The sequence below is a fragment of the Odontesthes bonariensis genome, chromosome 15 (genome assembly GCF_027942865.1).
Source record: "Odontesthes bonariensis isolate fOdoBon6 chromosome 15, fOdoBon6.hap1, whole genome shotgun sequence".
NCBI lineage: Eukaryota > Metazoa > Chordata > Actinopteri > Atheriniformes > Atherinopsidae > Odontesthes > Odontesthes bonariensis.
In genome coordinates this window covers 4,639,412-4,660,906 of record NC_134520.1, presented here as the reverse complement: position 1 = coordinate 4,660,906, position 21,495 = coordinate 4,639,412, and the positions used below count along the sequence as shown (strand labels likewise).

The window sequence follows — 21,495 nt, the reverse complement described above, 5'->3', positions numbered from 1 at the left end:
TCTTTGCATTGGATCCACACACAAAGAACTCAGAAAATAGAACGATCAACACAATTTGATTTGAAAATCATGAGAATATTTGTACTTCGAATAATGTGATGCGCCTTTAATTTGTAATCAAACTCGCCTGCAACCACAACCAGATGTTTTCAATACAGAAATCCCACTTGCAACGAGTCAAATTGGTGAAAATCTTTTTACTTTGTGCCGTCTCGAGAATCCTAATCGTAGAAAAACCTTTGACAATGCTCTCTCTACCCCAGGCCACGGCACTGCAGCTAATCTCTGTGGACTGCCACAAAGGATTGTTTAAATGGTGGAAAAATAACTTCAATCAACTTCCAAACAAATTCAAGCTGACTTGCAGGTGCAGAGTACAACAGTGTCAGCTCGAACTATCTGAAAAGAAAGAAAAAAGAAGAAAAAAAAAAAGGGACGCCATAGCAGCAGACCCAGGGGACCACACTGCTGACACAGAGACAAAAACAAAAAGCCAGATCTGAGTTAGCCAAAACTTCCCAGAGGAAGCAAAAATCCTTCTGGTAGAATGTCTTGCAGACAGATGAGCCTTAAAAAAGAGCTTTTAGGTAAAACATGTCAAAAAAACAGAAAAACAAATGAGGCCTTCGGAGACAACAGCACAGTTCCTACAGCCAAACATGGAGGAGATTCACTGCTGTTTGAGTTATTTTGCTGTGAAATCTAAAGACCACTAAAGAATTGTGGGGCCGAATGTCAGAAAGCTGGGTCACTGTCAGAGGTCATGGTTCTTACAGTTGGACAATGAACCCAGATCATACTTCAAAAAGCCACGGGAAATTGTTTAAGTCGAAGGGATGGGAAGTTCAGAAGTGGCAAGCAATGAGCCCAGATCCAAATCCCACAGAGCACCGGTGGGGAGATCTCTAAACAAAACAAACAAAGGGAATAAACACAAGAACACCAAAGCGTCTGGAACTGCACCAGCTTTCCGGGAGGAATGGTGCGTTATCTGACAGCAATGCAGGGGTGACGATATTTGTGGCGACGAGCACTTATTTGAGTCCTGTAGACACTCGACTATAATGACGGCATTGAGTGTGGTCATTTTCTGCCTCAGCTACCTGCTTCATCAGGTGGACTTAGCAGACATGTTTACTCGGGACTAAAATGGGATCTCAGAGAGTGAGCTCGCAGCTTAGATGAAATAACTGTGTTTATATGTGTTGGATTTCAGACAGAGTGACTCAGTGACAGAGCATGCAAGTTTCCACAGGTCTCCCTTCTCTCCCACTCTCCCTCCCTGATGTCATGGTTGGCATTGCTGGTGCTGGGTCACCACAGCAACATGAATCTTGTTAAAAAAGAATGAGCCAGCGTAATAACAAGGTGACTGGTTCTGCTGCAGCCATCATCCCGCTGTAGCACCTTATGGCTGGAATACACTTTGACTGGGAATGCATCAATAAGCAGATAACACACAACCTCATGACATACTTGGGTATAATTTACAAGCACCCTTTACATGGAATTTCAGGCTATCCATTGTTGATTTTGCAAACGTATAATTTAGTGTGTGCTATCGGAGGGCCGAGATATACATATATATGTGTGTGTGTGTGTGTGTGTGTGTAAGCAAACAGTCTGTATATTAAGCCACCTTGCAGAGGAGCAGACTGTGCACTGAGGCAGAGGGTATGCTGTCCTCTTTCTGGCTGTGCACACAAAGGCAGCACACAGTCAGCAGCAGCATGGCCAGGGAAGAATGTGACCACCCAGCTCTTTCTGCTGGCCAGACATCGCTCAGCGGCCGCGGCCACCGGGCGCAAATACTATTCATAACACATCCTCCCACTTTCCCCTCGGACAGCGCGCTGGGCCCGAGGAGCGAGAGAGAGGGGCCGACGGGGCCAGTGAGTAGGAGCTGCATGCCGGTGTGTCGTAGTGCCGCTCCAGACAAACAAACAGCTGGACACACTTACTTTTTCTTGGCCTCCTCGTACTGCCAGTTGAGTTTCACTTTGTCCACCATATGGGAGGAATCTTGGGAGCCATACTTCAGGGAGGAAAAGAAGAAGAAATAAAACATTACTGTTGAGATAACATGATCAGATTATTTCCACTTAGTCACTTGAGATGCATGAAAAATATGCAAATCCGCTAAACTGGTCGTCATTAGAGCTGCTGATCGTAACTTTTGGTCAGACAGGGAGGAGCAGCATTGCCTCCTACCTCTCCCATGATGTCAGTCTGACAGCCGGTGTCACAGTACTGCTGCAGACTGCACGAGTCACCCACGGTTCCAGTGCTGTTTGCCACCTCGCTGGCCGAGTCGCCCATCGTCAGGTTGCTTTGGAAGTTCACCGTCAGCTTAGCCAGGCTCTGCAATATCAAACAGCAACAAACAAACAAACAAAAAAAAAAGTGCACTTTTAACACAGACGCGTCTCAAATATAATTCAGCAGGAGCTAACAGCAGGGGAAAAAATCCATTTACAGAATCAGATTTTACTTTTCTTGCTTTGCCATCATTACAGCAGTAAAAATAAAAGCGTCTACTGGGTTCTGAAATCACTTGTAACGTTGCCTCAAAAATGCCTCTGACAATCTGGTCTGAAAGTCAGACTGAGAGACATCATTTTATTTTTTGCTTTGCTGGCAAAGTCAGAGGTACGGTTGGTGAGTCAGATGTCTGGAAATGTGTTTCATGAGGAGACAATGAGGAGACGCAGCAGAACAGTAGAACGTAACGGACACTAGGGGTCAGCATCCAATACGTAACCATCAGCTACAAATCCCATTTCCTAAAATGCAACTAAAACTTGAATTTGTCCAATATTAATTCATTTGAACCTTTATTTAATAGACACAAGCACAAATTATACAATTTACAGATCAAATTTCACTTTATTTAGAAGATATAAACAAATTTAGGATTTGATGCAAACAACGCACTCAAAAAAAAAAAAAAAAAGTTGGGAGAGGCAAAGAAAGACAGAAAAGTTATGGGATATCCAAGGAAGAGCGCTCTGGAAGATTCTACAACCAGCAGATTATATGGTGAGGGTCTCAGGATTGGGTATAAACAGAGCTAAACAAAAGAGCTGGGACCTAATTGTCTAAGAATATAGTTTTTCATTAGTGAGGTCCATGCCTCAAAACTATCACAGAAGCCAGAGGAGGTGCAACAAAGTACTAACTGTGATTTGTTTTTATTCAGAATTCCATAATTTTGTCCTCAAAACCGAGTGATTCCATAATTTTTTCCCTTCTACTTCTGCATCATAATTGTTTGGAGTTGTATATGCCCGTCTTTGCAGATTTTAAAAAAGACTGCAGATATGTTCAAGTCTCTTAAAAACACTCGAGTCGGCTGACGAAGACGCTGAAAATCATTTCTCTGGACTTGTGATTGTCAAACGAAGGTTCAAATGAATGAACAAAGCACATATTTAGGTTTTGTTACATTCTATGGGGCTTGTACGTGAGCTGTGAAAATCTGTTGGTGGAATACAGAAAGGATCTTAAAAGCAAATGCAAACAAACGGCAGATACCTGGATGAGGTCCTGCCTCTCCTTCTCGCCTGTGCTGATGGCCTTCTTGATGCTCCGCAACTCGTTGAAGATGGCCTGAGCCTCGTCCAGCTTGTAGTTTGTCTGACTGCAGGACATCTTCCTGTCAATCCTGTCAAGAGAATATCGAGATATTGACACATGGATACCTCCATTTATTTTGGGGGGGGGGCGAGGGGGAATCAATTCCTTTGGAAGCTTACAGACTTCTGCCAGGATGCGGTAAAACCGGATCCATCACTGGTAGTGCAATTGAGACGATCGTGTTAAATGTCAAAAGAACCCTTTGCAGCATTTTATTAATATGTGTCATATGTGCAATCAGTGAACTCAAGTTCATTTTAAACAAACAAGATTCTTGTTAGAAGAATAATTCTCTTATCTCACCTACTAGCAAAAGGTTGGAGCTTTAAATAGGAGGGGAGAGCAGCTTAGTGGTAAATAAAGTCACCAACACAAAAAAAAAGCTGTCACCAGATGAACATCTAAAGTATTTCTTGTGTGGGAGGGAACATTCATGAACAACCCGAGTGGTTGTTGTTTTTTTAAAATTTATTTTGAACTATGGCAACTGATGAGACACAGGGTGTGATAATGGTTTCAACATATCGAATTTGGCTTTACTTGATTTAGCGAGTAGAATTACGAAAAGTGCCTCAAAATTATAAGGACGATAAATACAAAAGATAAATAAATAAACCAGTCATCCTATATTCGTCCCCGTGTGTGTGCGCGCGTGCACGTGGGGGTGCCTGAAGGAGCGTGGCGAGGTGCCTCCTCCATCAGTGGGCCTGGCACGTGGCCTCTCCTCTCACCGCAGCCCGCTTCCTTCACTCTCCTTCAACAGCAGGTACTGTTCATCCACCCGACCCTGCCTCTTCCTCCAAAAACAAGCCTTGCTTTGTCCCCCCCCACCCCCTCTCCACCCCACCCCAGTGGCGGGGTCTGGCAATTTATAAGTTTATATGTTTAGGGAAAAAAAGAAAAAAGAAAAAGGCAGTACCCACTGCTCTGTGCCTGTGCCCCCCCCACAACCCTGTGTGCTTTAGAACGGCATCGATGCTCACTTTTCTTTTGGTCAGTTCAGCTGAGTTATATAGAAGCAGTGAAAGCATGTGCAGCATCAGAAAAATGTGAGAAATTTGTGAAGATAAGGTTTAAGACAGATGAGTAAAAAAGATAAGTCTTCCTGTATCCCCAACTGTCCATTAAAGAGAAAACTGACTCCATGTCCTGAAGTCAAGCTATGGAGTGACAATTTGGAAGGAGGAGGAGGGGGGTTTGTTGTACACTAAACTGCTTATCTGATGTGACATGACATGGAGAACAATTATCTTTATTGCTGACTACAGCTGAGATAGGGGAAAACACAACAGCCAGAAGGGTCTCTCCTGGCCTGAACCCTACTGGGCAAAGACCAAACCACAAAGAACAATAGGACGTGAACATCAGGCAAACAAAGGTGCGATCACGCATACGAGTCCATATACACATGCGAAAACTCACATGCGAGGAGGGATGCTCCGTGTTTTCTGCCAGCTGTGTATTCTCCTGACTATTCTGGGAATCACTTGAGTTGTGTATTATCTACGAGATAAGGGACTCTTTGCCAGGACTCAGGAAGTGCAGAGGAATTTGCTGCCAGATATCTCTGTGTTTTTGAAACTGCTTTGGAGCCCACACCTCCCCCCTCCTCCTCCTCCTCCTCCTCCTCCTCCTCCTCTCTCCATGGAACAACTTCCTCTCCAGGCTGAGCCTTGGCTCCCTGCACTCCACTGGTGCATCCTCTTCCTGAGGTGGAGTCCCCTTTTCCATCAAAAACTCCCTCCATTTGCCTTTTCTCAAGCGCTCTCTTTTTCTTTTTTTTTCCCCTCAGAGAGGTGGAGCTTCTATTTCTAACATGAAATTTGGAAGGGCTCAGAAATGTTCCCAGTAAGTGTCTGAAAGGCAACACAAACTGACGAAAAACTTCCACTGAAACACATAATGTGAAAAGGATGTCAAATGTCCTCAGTGTTCAAAGGGCTTTCTGCTGCAAAGCTTTGACACTTCCCTAATGTTCACTTAAGTTAAACTGAACTATGTGTATGAAATAAAAACAGCTGTGGGAACAGTTTTAAAAGTGTTTGAATATGTTAAAGGGACATTTCAAATATTAAACAAACTGAGTGTTAAAGGATATGGAGAGGAAAAGGAGAAGTAACACAAAGACAGTTCAAGTTGAACCCAACAGACGAGACCAAACACAGAGGGCGAGAGGGAATAAAAGAGGGAAGAGGCCGCTGGGTGGGGAGCAGCAGGGCCGAGTGTTGTAGGAAGGAGAAGGGTGGTCATGGGAGGAAGGGTGGACCTGGGACACACAGAGGCAGAGGAACACTCACTCCTGCAGGGTCTCCACTCCCATTTCCTTATACTGCAGTTCCTGCTTCACCTGGGCCAGCTCCTGCTTCAGTCTGGAGAGCTGCGGACACAAGCGAGCACCGGGTTACCATGGCGCACAATGGGCTTCTCTCACCACCACCACTGGACTAAACTGCTTAGTCATCACTATTCACCTACAGGAATTCAAAGCTATGTTTATACAGAGACACACACGTGTACACGAGCACATCAACACGCACCGGTTGAGAAGACTTTTGAGCGTTTTGAAATGCATTTCAGTGTTGTCCAAGTCCCGTACAGGACTGCAGGACGCGTTACTTTTGATTTTTTATTTATTTTTTTTTTCACCCCACTCTGTGCTGTGTTTGTGAAGAAGTATTTGAAGGGTCAGCTGCTGATCATAGAGGTGCATAGCGAGGCTGACACGGCAGACGTGATGGGAAACATTCCTGCATTCGATATATCGCCTGACTTTAAGCACAGAAGGTGTGGGACAACTTTCCAGAGTGAGCTTAACGACTGTGCGGCACAGAGCTCACCCCGTGTCAGCGGCGTAAAAAAACTCCTGTATAAATCTGTGCTTCTACTGTTTAAAAACATAACTCTTACATTTTCATATCTACAGTATATCCAAAAGCATCAGCTATGCGCCCAGACTCTTGCAATCCATGTCCACAAATTTGTAAACGGTGTGTACAGACTTCAGAGCCATTATTCTGTTCAGACAGCAAGGAAGTGCACCCGAGTGTGAAGGATTTAAGCGTCACATATTTCTTTGGTTAGCATCTTACTCATCATTTCAGGTTAGAATGACCCTGATCCAGGAAACACGCTCACCCGTGTGACGGATCTCAGAGAAATGTTCAACTTGGCTCTTTTAGTAAAGGACCTAGCCCTTGCCTGACCCTTCGGTGATCTCATCCTCATCCTCTTGAGGCCCCCGGCCAGAGCCACAGTATCCTGTAAGGGGCCACACCCCAGCCCCCTTCTCTGCCCAAAAGGGCCCCTCACTGTGGCCCATTGTTCTCCTCCAATAATGACTTACCCGCTCTCGTCTACAGGCTATTTCCACTTTGATTTGGTCAGGGTCGTATTTCGCATTTGAGAACGAGCCGGAGAGAGCTGTGAACACAAAAAAAGAAAGGGACAGATGGGGATCGACAGTTAGTTAATGGTGGTGATTTTAAGAATAACTTGTGATAGTTGGAGCTGAAAGAGGGGGGAATCAGGTGTCATCTCCCCGTCTTTGCTGTCTGTTTATGCCCTCTGGATGCTTTGTTGTGTGACAGCTGGCTGGAGTCAGAGGGTGAACTGGGTGGAGACGTTTGAAAGGGAAGATCGGGTGAGGAAGGAATGAGCATTTGGAAGATTTTCTATAGATATGCAACCAACAAACAGTTCAGCAATATATATATATATAATGGTATGTCCAGGCCAGACAATACAGGGTCACCAAAGGTCAGGTTTTTTTGTTCTAATGGAGGCTTCAGGTTAAAAACTTTCTCAGCCTTTCATTCTCTCCATTTAACACAGGGTTGTGTAGATATTCTAAGTCAAGTACGTTAGGCAGGTCTGTGGAGGACAGGAAGTGGACGTTGGTGGGCCTTACTGCTGGTGATGGAGAGGTTGTCCTCAGAGAGCTCATGGAAGAGCAACATTTCCTGCTGAGCCAGCTCCAGTCGCTGCTGCTTAACCAGGTACATCTCCTTCTTTGCTTTGAGGGCCTCCTGGGCCACCACAAGGTACTCCTTCAGCATGCGCTCCTGCTCCTGCCGCCATTGAGTCCGCGGGTTCTCAATCTGGGTGGTTTCTGACAAAAGGCCCAAACACAGGTGACTAATCAGCAGACAATCCAACAAAGGTGTGCGACTGTCGCTTTTTGAAAATACACACCATCTCTACACTTCATTTCCATTCACAATTGAGCAGAATTGGGTGAAAACTAGTTCCAGTAATATACAACACTTCTAATATAGTTTGTATTCAGTCCTGCCTAATTTTTATGATGTGGAAACAAAGGCCTGGTATGTACTCACTGTTAATGTGGTCGATGTAGTAAACACCCACTTGCTGGTCATAAACTTCCTCCCACCCCAGAGGCAGCTCATCTCCAACACAGTCAGCGAATGTCAGCGGTTTGGTGATCCTGAAATGAATGAAAAACACTTGAGTCTAACAGAGGAATGTAAATACACATCTTAATAAGAGCTACAGTCATGATAACATATTGACATACTGATAATTCATGCACACAGCAACACGGTAGCATCAAACGGAAAGCTTTCAACATTGTGTCTAACTTTATGGGATTCCAACTCCGGCACCGTCTTCAGTTATTCAGGGAATATAATTTGATGGCCTTCCAACATAAATCTGGTTTTCTGTTCCCCTTATTATGTAATTTTTCCTGTTAGCAATGAGAGGGGACCGCAGGGCGCTCCGCCTCGTTTATTATGTAAATAGAGTTTTCACTGTAAATGGAGGGGAAAGAAACAAAAAGTAAACAGTCTTGCACATGTTCAACGAGTTTTATGGACTAACCCCTGCAAGATACACAAAAATGTAGCAATTATCCAAAAGTGCTCCATTAGCAACATTTGGTTACAAGGCATAACTTGAAAACCCTTTGACCAAAGCAAGAATTCATGGATACAATATATGAAAAAATGTAAAAGTTTGTAAATGTAACTTTGAGGTAAGACGATGGACATTCATCATCGAAGGCAGAATTTCTTTGTTGTATTCTTTCTGTGTTGTTGTGATTCCAAATGTGCTTCTCAGTCAAGAAGCAGATCAACTCAGCTGGTCAAAATATGAGAATGTTGGCAGTTCTGAGTTGAAGTTGTGAAAATACGATTCACACTCATTAAACTGTCCCTCAGAGGACATTTTCATACACTAAAACAATCCCAACAATCCAACCAACCACCTCTGTCAGGAAGAATGGATATTCTGGGTATTTTGAGAAAAAAAAAACAATTAAGGCTACATTTGACATAATGTATGGAGAAATATATGCTAGAACAAAAACAAACAACGTAACCAGTCAATTACAAAGAAAAGGGAAAAACAGCCCCTTTCAGAAGCCAACTGAAGATAGCAGAGGTTAGCCTTGAACAGCGCTGAAGCTAATTTGCTGTACTCTTTCCCCCTCTAGCTGTTTCCAGTTCTTAGAATATTTATAAAAAATATTTAGGTGAGCCAACATGGTGTCAATTTAATTTATTGCCATCTTACAGCAGTTAAATCCAGTAACTGTGAAAATGATGGCTAAGAATTGGCTAAACTAATGCTGATAGAAAGACGACTAAGCTAGCTTAGCAAACTCAGCTACTGACTATAGTGTAATCAATGATTTATATGAGGTTAGCTAATTTCACATCACATCTTTATATAGTATGTATAAACCTGTGAATGACAATGTTTTGAACCACAGTTTCACAACTTCTCCCAAGTGTCTTTGCTTTGGTAGCACAGCTTTGTTATCAGCCTGCTCATATATCAGTGAAAAGGCAGTTCTTAGCCACACAAGTATGACTGTTACATAAATACAAAGGTGAATTCATATTGTAACATACTGTAAGTAAACATGACTTCTATTTTCCTTGACATATTTGAACAAATTAACATGTCTCAAAACTGTTATTAAACTTCTTTTGTGAAGCCAGCCCATTCAAGGACAAATTCTTTCAACCAAGATTGACTGTAATATTAAAGACAGTCTTCATAAAACTCTCCTTTCTAAAAAGCGCTCTCGTCAAGGATTTATCAAACCAGCACGTCCTGTGACAAGCGGCATTAGCGACTATGACAGGGCAGAGCTAATGACATCAGGCTGATACATGACCATCTCTACAAACCTAACACATAGCAGTGAGCTGTGAACCAGTGGGTCTGATGACAGCAGTACATACAGTACTCGATTACCATCAATCAGCACAGACAAAAAGGGGGTCCGGTAACCTCTTCCACCACGGTATGCTCACAATGCAGACAGAGCATGAGGCGTGATCCTGGAGAGGTATGCATACAATGAGGGGGACGGCCTAGGGAGAGAGTCGCTGAGACATTTCTGCACAGCATTCATCTGAAGACGGACCCAGCAACTCTCCTCTCTGCGCTCACGGGCTCTCGGGACAAATTCTCTTCACTAGATCTTCCTTCTTTTTCAGTCGGAAAAATGGCTTTCGGGCACAGCGCCACTAGCACCGAGGCACATGCCGATAATTCAAATTAGAAGAAAACACATTACTCATTCGCTTTGAAAAAAAAATAAAAATAAAAAAAAAATAAAATAAGGGGCTGTTCTGTCAGCTGCAAACACGTTTAAAAAATATGTTCCAATAAAAGTATCAGGGCGCAGTACTTATTCTTAGAGATGGATGAATCACAAAGGCTTGTCAAAAAAAGCCTCCAATACCTCAAATTCAATAAACTCCCTTTGCATTTCACACATTTTTGGGAAATTCTACATGCTATGTGGTTTTTGTGCAGCTGTTCATGATAGGTAGAGCATAATGTTAAGTCAGGATCATCACTCAGCATTACTTCATTTAAAGTGATGAATGAACTTTCACTGAAGTCCGTCTCCCAAATACTCACTGTAAAATACCTCCAGACCTCCATTAATTATTAGATTATGGAACGTAAATATACGACTGTGGAAAAATAAAAAAAATCTGGCCCATTACTTTTCTGTCAACTGACTAAATCCAGTGATTCCTTCCTGACCATCAGTATAAATTCACCTCATGATCCGTCATCAAGCTTCCTTAAGCACCTCAGCCATGTGGGATTTTTATCTACCCCCTGATGGTTTCCAGCCCTGAAGAAGTCAAACTATTCGGTACTTTACCAGAATGAAAAACTGAATTCAAAAGAACGATAGCAAACCCATGTTTGTTAGAACGGCAGCGGCTGTTGACTGCCACAACAATGACCTACTGATTACCAAAAAAAAGAAAAACTGACAAAACAGACAAGAGCATGACAGCGCCGGGTTGAAAGGAGTCTCACGTGAGCGATGTGCCAAACGCCAGGGCAAAGAAACAAGGGCACACCCCCAACCTGCTGCTGTTTCAAATGTTTGTGAAAGGCAAACAAATGTCCAGACATTAACAGCACTTGTAAATACTTAAAAAGAAAACACTCAAGAGAGGTCAGACCTGAGCTTTTATGTAAATAATGACTAAATGAAAAGCAAAAGGACAAGTCAGAAGCTTTTAAACAACACAGAGTCAAGAGGATCTGCTTTTAGGATTGACACAAGATAGTTGTAAAAACAGAGGAGGAAAGACCCCGAGAAGCCCTGGATGGGAAACTGTGTGACGTCAGAGGGAGGTTAATCCTGAACTGCCTTCTGACCCAGTCAGGGAGACAAAGAGGCAGAGGGAAAAACATGTGTCTCTCGCAGATCTGAATCTCAATATCTGAATGTTTGGTTTGTTACGCAGTCTTGTGACAGCAGCCTCTGTTATTCCAAGTCATGTCTCGCTCTCGGGAGAGTCTTTAACCGCTGCACAACAAACTCGCACAGAGGAGAACACACAGCAGTGCAGCGGGGGAGAGAGAGGGAAGTGATGACAAGCATGTGGGGGATCCAGCCGTAACATACTCTGGTATAATGAAGCCAGTCATGCCGAATGTCAGCCTCTTATGGTCTGCTTTAAACAATACGGAATCTTTACACTCATTTCTAAAATCAACAAACTTCAGTCTGCACAGATCTGAGGGTTAATACCAGAGTCACTCCCCTGTCAGACACAGACACAGGGACCCTTAATGACCCTTTGGTTGCTGACTAAACCCCGATTTCTATGGAGCAGCTGTAGAATTATTGGGACAGTAAATGATGGTAGGGACTGTTCAGGGAGATTTTAGTCATGCCAACAGTGTGACTCACTGGCCACTTCTTGTAGAAATATCTCAATAATTAAATGGTAATCAGTCTGCTGTGATTCTGCACTATTTAACCTTGGCTTGGTTCTACCAAACACTTTACAATGGGTTTTCCTCATTCGCTCATAACAGGGTAAATGGCCTTGAAATTTGCGATAGGCAGTCGACATCTCCAGATGATGAGAACTAAGCACTTATGTTTCCTCTTTCTCCACTACTGTGAACATTAAGGCAATTCTGTCAAAAGATGTTCTCAGAACTCTATCAGAGGCCCTTTTCACCGAGCTGTTCGGCAGCCTTGTTGCTAAACTAGAGGCAATCTGTGACGGCGTAATGATCCAGCAGGGCGTACGCAGCATTATTGTCATCCGTGGTCAGTGCCCAGCTTTCTTGGGACAACATATATATCCAGCACTTTGTGGGGCATGTACATTTCCACAGGTGACCAAAGCTACCCCAGTTTGCAGGCCTGGTGAAATAAGGGGTAACCGGGTTACGTATGTATAAGTTGGGGTGCGCATGACTAAAGTCACCCTCAGAGGGTGAACATGTCGCTCTCTGAAGCTGGGACATGCACCAGCAATATTTCTGTCATATTTTCTTACAAGACAAAAAAAATGCAGTCAGCACAGTTGAGTGCCGTGCATTTTATCGCACCACTGGATTTGTAACAGTTTACACGCACGAGAGCTGAATCAAGTCCTTAAACTGCGCTTGTTTGATGTTGCGACGCTCTGAGCTGTTTGAGAAAATATACAAGAGATTCTGCAACCTCTAAATTTCTTAGCGGGAGATCATCGTACATGTAAGAACGGCCTGATTCACCGCACAGACGTTGTCTTAAAAGGTATCTGAATAGTGATTTTGCCAGATGACATTATGGCAAGAAATGTTGGAAATGGTTAAAGCGAACCCAACCTGACATGTGGTCTTAATGGGCTCATTTACAGTCACAATTTCGGACACATTTAGCCGTCTGAAAGAAGAAACAGAAAAACATTTGAATGAGTGCAGCTTTATTGGGAATTAGGCCGTATTTGTATTTGTCATAATGTACACTTGAGACTACTGTTTTTACAAAAAGATGCAAAAATATTGAAGTTGGAGGAGGTACAGAGCGCCTAGGCTCATTTGTAGTAATTCAGTCCCCAATATCACTATGTAGGTGTGTTCGCCAGATCAAGTTTGATCAGACCAACAGGTTTATACGCATTTTAAAAGTCTGCTTGTGGTTGGACGCCACAACTCAATTTTTTTCTTGTGTGAAAAAGGCTTGTCTGTCAATATAACAACTTGTGAAGAAAACTGTGGGAAAACCATCCTTATAATCATGGATCATTTATGGGCAGCAACATTTTTTACGAGTTAGGGTTAGCTTCAAAATAAGGACATGCAGCGTAAATATCTACGGTGCTGGTCCAACAAAGCGAGACGTCTGTCATAAGCTGTCATCTCAGGCTGTGGATGGAGTAATAAATCAAAAGAATCATTTGTTTGGTTCGGCAGCAGTAAATGAATGCAGTTAATAGTAGCCAAGGGTTTTGTTCTAACACATTCTCCAGGACGCTCTTTTAGTCTACGATGGAACAGAAAATGAGACAGATATCTGAAATGGAAAAAAATAGACTGAAAATGACAAGCGTGTTCAGCTGTGGTAGAGCTACATGCTGCAGGGCCTACAAAAATATATTTAGTGTTGAAGACATTTGCCAATTCCAGAATAATCGGTGCCATCCTGAGGATATTTCTATCTGCAGCGCTGCCATGCCCCCGTCCCCCACCCCTGGTGACGTGCTGCTGCATGGGAAAGGCATGTGAAACTGGAGTCTGGGCCGCGGGACCTCGTCTGGATGGGCCATCCCCGCCAGCTCCATCGCCTTTGTTTCTGGGCGACGACAGTAAAAAAATTCCCCGAAAGGGCACAAAAAAATAATATTGCAGCTTGAATTTCATTACAGGACCGGAGACGGCGGGTTTTAACACTTTGGATGTGGGCTCTAACCCCTCAGTTTGACCACAATGATCTCACAAAGACTTGACAGCCAGACAGCTTCAAGCAGCTAACAAAATTCAAAGGCACTCTGACTGCTGCTTTCTGTCTTACACACTGTTCATAGAAAATGCAAAAAACTCGCAGCCCATTACTCCTTGAAATGTTTTCATTTAGACACCAATTTCACCACAGCCCAGAGTGGGGTGTGCGTGTGTCGGTGTTGTGGAGCTGCATTTTAATTGTGCAATATTTCACTGTGTAAAATACATGTGTTAAAGCAAGCAGAGTCAACCACAGGCTAATGAAAATCACAACGACAGACTCATCCAGTCTTATCATCTCCGCAAACCGGCTGCTTAAATCTACAAATAAGAATTGGGGCTTAAGCTCTGCGTAACCGGCATCGCACGTGCGACCAGGAAAAAAAGACGATGGCAGTGACACGATGTCATAGACGAGCATTAAGTGACCGCACCAATTCTGCACGTTTCCCTTTCTACTCCACAGCCACCTGCTCTCATTCTCATACTGTGACAGTAACAGACTGAGAAAAGAAAAAAAAAAAGAAAAAGGACCACAAGTGTTGCTGGCCTAAAAATTCCTTTCAGAGTTAAAAAAGAAACGTGAAAACAACTTTGGGAGGAATGTCATTTATGTGCTGCCTCTCTGAGGGCCTGTTGCGGCATTTCAGAGCGAGGCCTACAGCAGCTGACAGACAGGCGGACGGACAGACACCCGCTTCTCCCGTTATGTGTTGAATCTTATGGAAATAGGTCTCTATAAGTAGACTGAGATCCCTGTCTCTGTACACATTTAGACAGCGTCTGGACACATGGAAGGGAGCGGAGCTGTGTCAACTGGGACAAAAGTAAAACTGTCTGGCTATCAGGGCTGGAAGCTCTATCACACTTAAGAGGATATGGCGTTTCTTAGGGGATTTAATTACGCCCACTCCTTAGTTCAGTGTGTTAAACTGTTCCTTTGATAAATGTGTAACGCCATTGTTGAGTCAGATGAGAAAATGAACAATTCTCTCATGTCTGTGTGTTAAAAAGGCAACTGCAGCCTGTTAGCTTAGCTTAGCTTAGCACAAAGCTGGACACAGAGCTGAGGTGGCCCTGCCCAAAGATCAAAAATAAAAATAAGACACCCATCTAATTAAAATAATGTATTTCTCGTTTGTGCAGTCGGTAGAAAATCAAAGATATAAAATGACAATTGCGATAGGAGTGGAGTCTCCACTAGACAGCAACTCCATGGTAACAATATGACTCCAGGAAGCAACCGTGCTTTGTGCCAAAAAAATAAATAAATAAAGAAAGAAAAAAAAATACTCTGGCATGTCCTGTGAGGCCACAGTGAGCCGTTTCTACGCCTCACTTTTCAAACTGACAAAAAAATAAATATTACAAGGTACTTTGTGATTTTTGGTAGGTGGTAGATGCATCTTTTTGACTTATGAAGTGAGCCAAACCCTCCCTTTCCTGTTTTCAGTCCATGCTAAGCTGTGCCGTCCAGGTGCTGGCGACATCCTTCTACAAGGAGAGAAAAAGAAAACGCACTGCCTCGGTCTTAATTCTTCAAACCAATCACAAACACTTTAGCCGGCACTAAGCCAAGGATGCAGGGATGAAGCCTCTTGAAATTAGAATTGGAGGGATTCTTGTTTTAGTGGAACTAAAACATTTATGAAGGTCACAGTCAGAGCTAGTTGTTCCAAAGCAGCCCCATCTCTCGCTTTTCTTTCAAAGCAGAATCTTCACCAAAACCTGTTACACACAGGAAGCAGAATAAGAGAAGGCCTCTCAAAATAAGAAGCACATAAATTGGCTTACCTCAGAAGAAAACATCTGGTGAGTCAGACTATCAGCAAAAAACAAAACAAGTTACACTTCCCAATGTGTCAAACTACTCACTTGATGTTTTCCAGCCCATGTGCTATGAGTAACCCATAACTAAGTGCTGTGGTATGAACAAATGGTCGATGACGGTTGAATGTAATAAATATTCATTCCAGCCGCGGCTATTCAGAGACAACACGGGAAGCCGGACAGCCTCTCCCATTCTCTGGCGAAATTGCTACATCTTCAATGTTAAATTGAAGATAAAACAGCTATTCACAAAACACAAGATATGCCCAATACTGCATTTACTTTCATAACTACAACATGTTGTCCTGTAGCTTAATGAAGTAATTTGTTCTGAAATCGCCGCCGTTCACTGAGGAAATCATGTTATGAAGCCGCCACTAGCAGCCAGGCTTATGAAGCCGAGGGCTGCCCGGCTTCGAGGAGGGGGCGGGAGAGTCAAGTTTTTTTCTACAATCCTAGGTCATCATTGGCTAAATCGACAAAAACTCATCACTTCCGAGGCTGCCCAGCGTCTCTGGGGGTAGATTAGACATGGGCGTGTCAATATGAGGGGCTGTGTCGTGATGATTGGAGTTAGTGTTTGTCCATCATGAGAGATTCTGTGGCAGCCGAATTTTTAAGCGGGGAGAAGCACGCTGGAACTTCAGTCCCAAAGCGGATACGAAAGAGACTGGTTGTCTGTGAAAGTGCTGTCGGAGTTTCACTCATTTCCCATCGTTTCCATTTCCATTAAAGGTGCACTGTGTAATACTTTTAGTTGTTTCTTTCCAGAATTCATGCTGCCCATTCACAAATGTTACCTTTTTTAAGAATACTTACCACCACCACCAAACTCTAAGTATTCATTATGACAGGGAAAAATGCTCCACAGATTCTGATCCAGCCACAGATCCAGCCAATTACAGGCCTTAGATTCGATCATACTTGATTTTGGCCTTGCTGTGTGAATTTTCAAAGTCTATACCTTCTTTCTGTGTATTTGCTGGGCATACTTGTCATACTAGACACAGCTATGTTATAACTAATTCTTTTTAACTTTGCTATCTTCTGCTTTTGGATGGCACGAGCCACTACAACCCTGAACGCGTAATATGGGCTTCCCCTGTTTTAAATGTCAGCAGCCGTCACTGATTCATTCTGATACATTTTTACTGTATTTGAAAATAACTGGCTTCAACAAAAGCACTCAAAAAGCTGCTGAATTAAAGCAAAGTAGTGATTATTGGACGAAAAAAAAAAAGCTGGGAAGTACAAAAAGTGAAGACCAAGCAATGGAATAAGAACTGTGCAGATGTGTGGAAGTAATAAAAAAACAACAACAACAACAAAAAAAAAAAACAATGGTGGCCCCGAGGTTGAGGTTAGTCCGCCGAGTCTGGCACGTCCTGTTTAGGTAGCATTCTTCACAATATACACATAATGAGAACACGCTCAACCTACAGGTCTAGTTCCTGACTGCAGCTGTTATGAACGGGCATGGAGGCACAATGACAAACGTGTGCAAAGCAGAATTCAAGCTGTCAGTGAGGGTCTTACAGCTGTTAATCAAGCAGAAACGTGGAGTGGTCAGGTTGGAAGCTGGACATCACAGGGGTTGGTAACGTTTGTAACACTAACAGCTGGGAGGGAGCTCCCGGAGCATGGAGTAGGCTGAAAGCTCAAGACAAACATATTGTCCACTCATGAAAAAGAACACAGGAAACACAGGGCCAAATGACCCCCAATCACGCGATGGCATGTTCCTAACATCCCCACACACCAAAAGACAAAAAAGAGCCACCATAATGAAAACAGTGGTGAAAGCAAAACAAAAAACAAACAAAAAAAAAACACAGCAGGGTTCAGTGCATGTGAATAACCTTTCGGAGCTGGAAACACAGCTCACCCTTTCCAGAATAATTGAATTTGGTGTGCTTTGTGACTAAGTATAAAGGCCTCCCTTTGCTGAGCGGCAGGCCGGCCATGACTGTTGCATAACAGAGCTAATAAAGGAGGCCTACAGGGCCCAGGATGAGAGGAGGAGGTGGACACGTGGGAACTGCCTCTGTTCTGCTGCTTTGTCTGGGGGGACCGCGAGCGAGCAGTGCCCCTGGGCATTAGTGTAGGCATGCCTAGCATAACGCTCATTCCACAGCAGCAAAAAAGCTCCACAGAAGGGCTGGGCTTATCTGTGGGAGATGGCTGCGAGCTGCTCGAGGTATCCGCTGTCCTCAAAGACAGCAGCATCCCCAACACTGAAGACAATACGCACTGTGGCTTTTAAAGAGCAGCGTTTCAAACAATCTGGGCTTGTCCCAAAAAAAGTTTGGTTTCTGCCCAACGGCTAAGATAAACCAAAGAACCTACATGTTAGAGCGAGCTATATGCTCAGATATCCGTTCACACGTCGATCCAATTTTTCACGACATGTTGTCACCTAACCAAAACAGCCCCATCTCCTGCTTCTCTCCTGCCCTGCAGATGTCCAGCATGCCAGCATGAAAATACAAACGTGAACTTTGGCTGATGCTCTCTTACCGCACATCATGATCATCCCTGACAATTATGGTTAAGCTCAATGGCTCTTGTGTTTTAGGGATTCGCCGGCGACTCTCTGCACGTCAGCAGGCTGGAGGCTTACGTGCATTGGACGAGCATCACAGGACGGCAACACCTGCGCTGATACTCAGAAGTGTTCACACAAGACGTTGTGCTGCGCTTGTGTCTCTCAGGCATCGGGCGTTTGACCCGGACTCCTGAATCGACCGGTTTGCTTGAGAAAGATCTCATTTAGGCTCAAGTATTGAGCTTGATCTCAGCTGAGTATCTATCTGTTACAAAACTTCACCAGACATGGAAATCTCCCATACACACTGGTTGTTTGAGTCATTTCAGATTCAAAATAACTGTCGACATCCTGAGAGGATAACGTCCAACAGCTTGTTTGGAAGATCGGTGACAAGTGATTTACAGCTGACAGTTTTTTTGTAAATCTAATGTGCAAAACGTTAAATCTAACAGGTTTGATGCAATTATTTTGTTTCATATCAATATAAATGTAATGGTGGACATGTGAAGACATCAGCTTAGTGACAGCTCATACCTCGCCGCCTCGACTCACCACCAGCACCCGACTACATTTGGATCATTTTTCAGATTCCACCTTTAAGAAATCTGATAACAGTACTGCAGTCAGTCATCCTCAGTTAGAGACTGCATCTCATTCTGAAAGCTCATAACAACACCTGGCAACAATCCAGGTGTTGTTATAAGCCTTCAGAAGTCAACAATCCCTCAAACTCTCCTTCTATTGTACTTGTCTGAGTCTTGTTATCCGAGGGGGGTAACAAAACCACTATCACTGCTGCTCCATTCCACTTGAAACTTATGTGTAGGTGATGGAAAGGACGGGATTTTTTTTTCGCAGGAGAAACGAAACTTCACCTGACAAAACTGACACCTTCTTGTAGCTGCTGCATGTTAGCAGAAGGTCCGTTTTAGTGCTGGAAAGTGTTGTGATTTATTGGAAAGACGGTATCAGGTGGTGACAGAAGACATTCTTCTGGTGAGATAAGCAATAAATCACTGAGCCAGCACCAGAACAAATGTAGAAAACATTCTTTTAGCCCTGCAAACGTACAACCTCCTCCCTCATACGCTGACGGCTAGAAGATCTTGTGAAACTGCTATCGGCTCCACACAACAATGGTTAATCAACTTGCAGGGAGGAGGGGGCCTTCAAGGAAATCAGATTTTTCTTATCTAGATTACACGCAGCTACTGCATTCCCACTACTGAAATCAGAGGCAAGAAATCAGGTGTAGAAGGTGCCCCGCACAGTTACACCGCAGCTTATACTCTGCTTTTAAACGACCCACTCAGGGAGACTAAAATTCAAACTGGACGAGTGCCAGACTTGGAGTGCTTTTTTTGTGTGATTCTCTTCCTTTCCTTTGTAACACACCAGAGTTAAAATACTTGTTATAATTCTCAGTAATCTCCCAAAGTCTGCTTTGAATGCCTGATTGAGCCCGTTTCTGGGCTGCTGAAATCCCAGTCCCCACAAAAGCACATCCTTGCAGCTTTCCCAGTGGCCCAACTAGCATTCTTCACATATTTCCACAAAGGTTTCTGGGAGTTGGAGTTTTATGCTCCAGCTCCACAACCCTCTGGGACCCTGTTAAGACATACATGCTAATGGTCACTTTGGGATGACCGGGACACAAACAAGTAGACTTAAGGGCTGTTCTCGACAGACTAATTGTCTCAAGGAGGTGTCTTTTTGTGAAAAGGAAAGGGGAGCTGGATAACAATAGCTCTCTGTTTAGGTTTGTTAGCCAGGAATGTTTCAGGTCACTGGAAGTCATAAATCTGTGAGCTTACTGATGAGTTTCAATGATTGAGGGTTGAAATAGTCATCACGTTTTCTCTTTCACGAAGATTAAACAGATCTTGGGGGGGGGGGGGGGGGGGACCAGACTGACACGGTTAATAATGGCTCTGTGCTTAACACGGGCTGCTGGTCTGGTGACACCAAACTCCTCTGAAACATAACAAACCGGAAAGGCTGAGCTGCTGCCTAATTCCTTGTCAAAACACTGTCAGACTTCATGTTTCAAGCTACATAATGGAGACACATTCAAATGAGCAGCATGGGAGGTGACAATGGTGACTGTATCTCTCGTTCGCTTCTTCAAGAGTCGGAAAGGCCACAAGTGCTGCCAAATCTCAGCTGATCCGTGGGTTGTAGCTGCTTTATCCACCGCAGCCTCGTATCACATTAAAGGGGCCGGGGGAGGTTTACAGCCCAGGTCCCAAAAAACATACACCGTCTTCACTTTTCGTGGCCAACCCTCCCTCCGGCCGCCCTGGCATCGCCTCTGGTACATTATGGTAGTTTGTGAAGTACACTGTCTTGTTAAACAACAAAACTTTGTGTGAATGTATGTAATCCCACTACTCCCAGGCCTCTAGCTTACCTATCCCTGGGGTCAATCCACGAAGTTTGCCGGGTGTTGTGGTCGATAAAAAACACTCTTCCATCGTAATCCCGAGCTTCCTCCCAGCCCGCGGGCAGCGGCAGCTCCGAGCTTTCTCTCTGCTTACCGCCGCTGACCCACGGCATAGCGTCGAGACGGTGAGAGGGCTCAAGCCCCCTGCCCTGCTTTTTATCCCCCCGAAAAAGTCGGTCGTCACTGCATTACAACTAACTCTACCTCGACGCACTGGAGAACAGAAACGCAAATACAAAACTTTCCACCAAAATCCTCTTTTGAAAACGTGCCGTCGGAGGTACATCCACTTTCTTCTTTAAACAAGCCCCCCCCAAACACTACAGCAGCGCTCTCACGATCCTCTGTCGTCCATGTTCGCCTCCTCCACCATATTTCATTCCTCCGTGTCCATATTCGGGAGGGGATTTGCATAAACGGTTGGACGTAAGACTGAGAGAGCTGCTCTGTCCAATGGGGAGAGTTCGGGACTCAAAACTTTCATTAAAGCTAATCAGCGCGACCAAACACGGCTGATAAATAGTATTTTTTACGTCTTACCTCAACGAGAATGAATTCAGCAGCAGTTTTGAATAAAAGCAGCAGCAGATAAGGCAAAACAAATTTAGCTAAAATTTGTGTTTAGCTTTCAAACTTGACCTGTTGAGTCGCGTGACGTTACCGAATAGTAACCTCTCGGAATAACTTATTACATAATCATAAAACGTTGGGGAAATGTCTAAAACAGTTCATTTAAACGCGTTTATTTAATTTAAATCCAAGAACAACTCCCCCCTGGGCACGCGGACAAACTCACGGCTTGTTGTTT

The 21,495-nt window shown here is 43.8% G+C and overlaps 1 protein-coding gene across 1 annotated transcript in view; it reads right to left on the bottom strand.

Moving 5' to 3' along the window:
- The window catches only part of wwc3 (WWC family member 3), a 32,331-nt gene extending 11,079 nt beyond the window's left edge, over positions 1-21,252 (bottom strand). Inside the window, exons 1-8 of the mRNA XM_075484768.1 lie at positions 20,655-21,252; positions 7,971-8,080; positions 7,544-7,744; positions 6,980-7,056; positions 5,934-6,013; positions 3,535-3,664; positions 2,212-2,361; positions 1,962-2,035 (exon numbers count right to left, since the gene is read on the bottom strand). Of these exons, the coding sequence (XP_075340883.1) occupies positions 1,962-2,035; positions 2,212-2,361; positions 3,535-3,664; positions 5,934-6,013; positions 6,980-7,056; positions 7,544-7,744; positions 7,971-8,080; positions 20,655-20,800 (968 nt within the window). The 5' untranslated portion in view covers positions 20,801-21,252. The remainder of the gene's footprint in view (positions 1-1,961; positions 2,036-2,211; positions 2,362-3,534; positions 3,665-5,933; positions 6,014-6,979; positions 7,057-7,543; positions 7,745-7,970; positions 8,081-20,654) is intronic.
- Between the last annotated feature and the right edge of the window lie 243 nt (positions 21,253-21,495).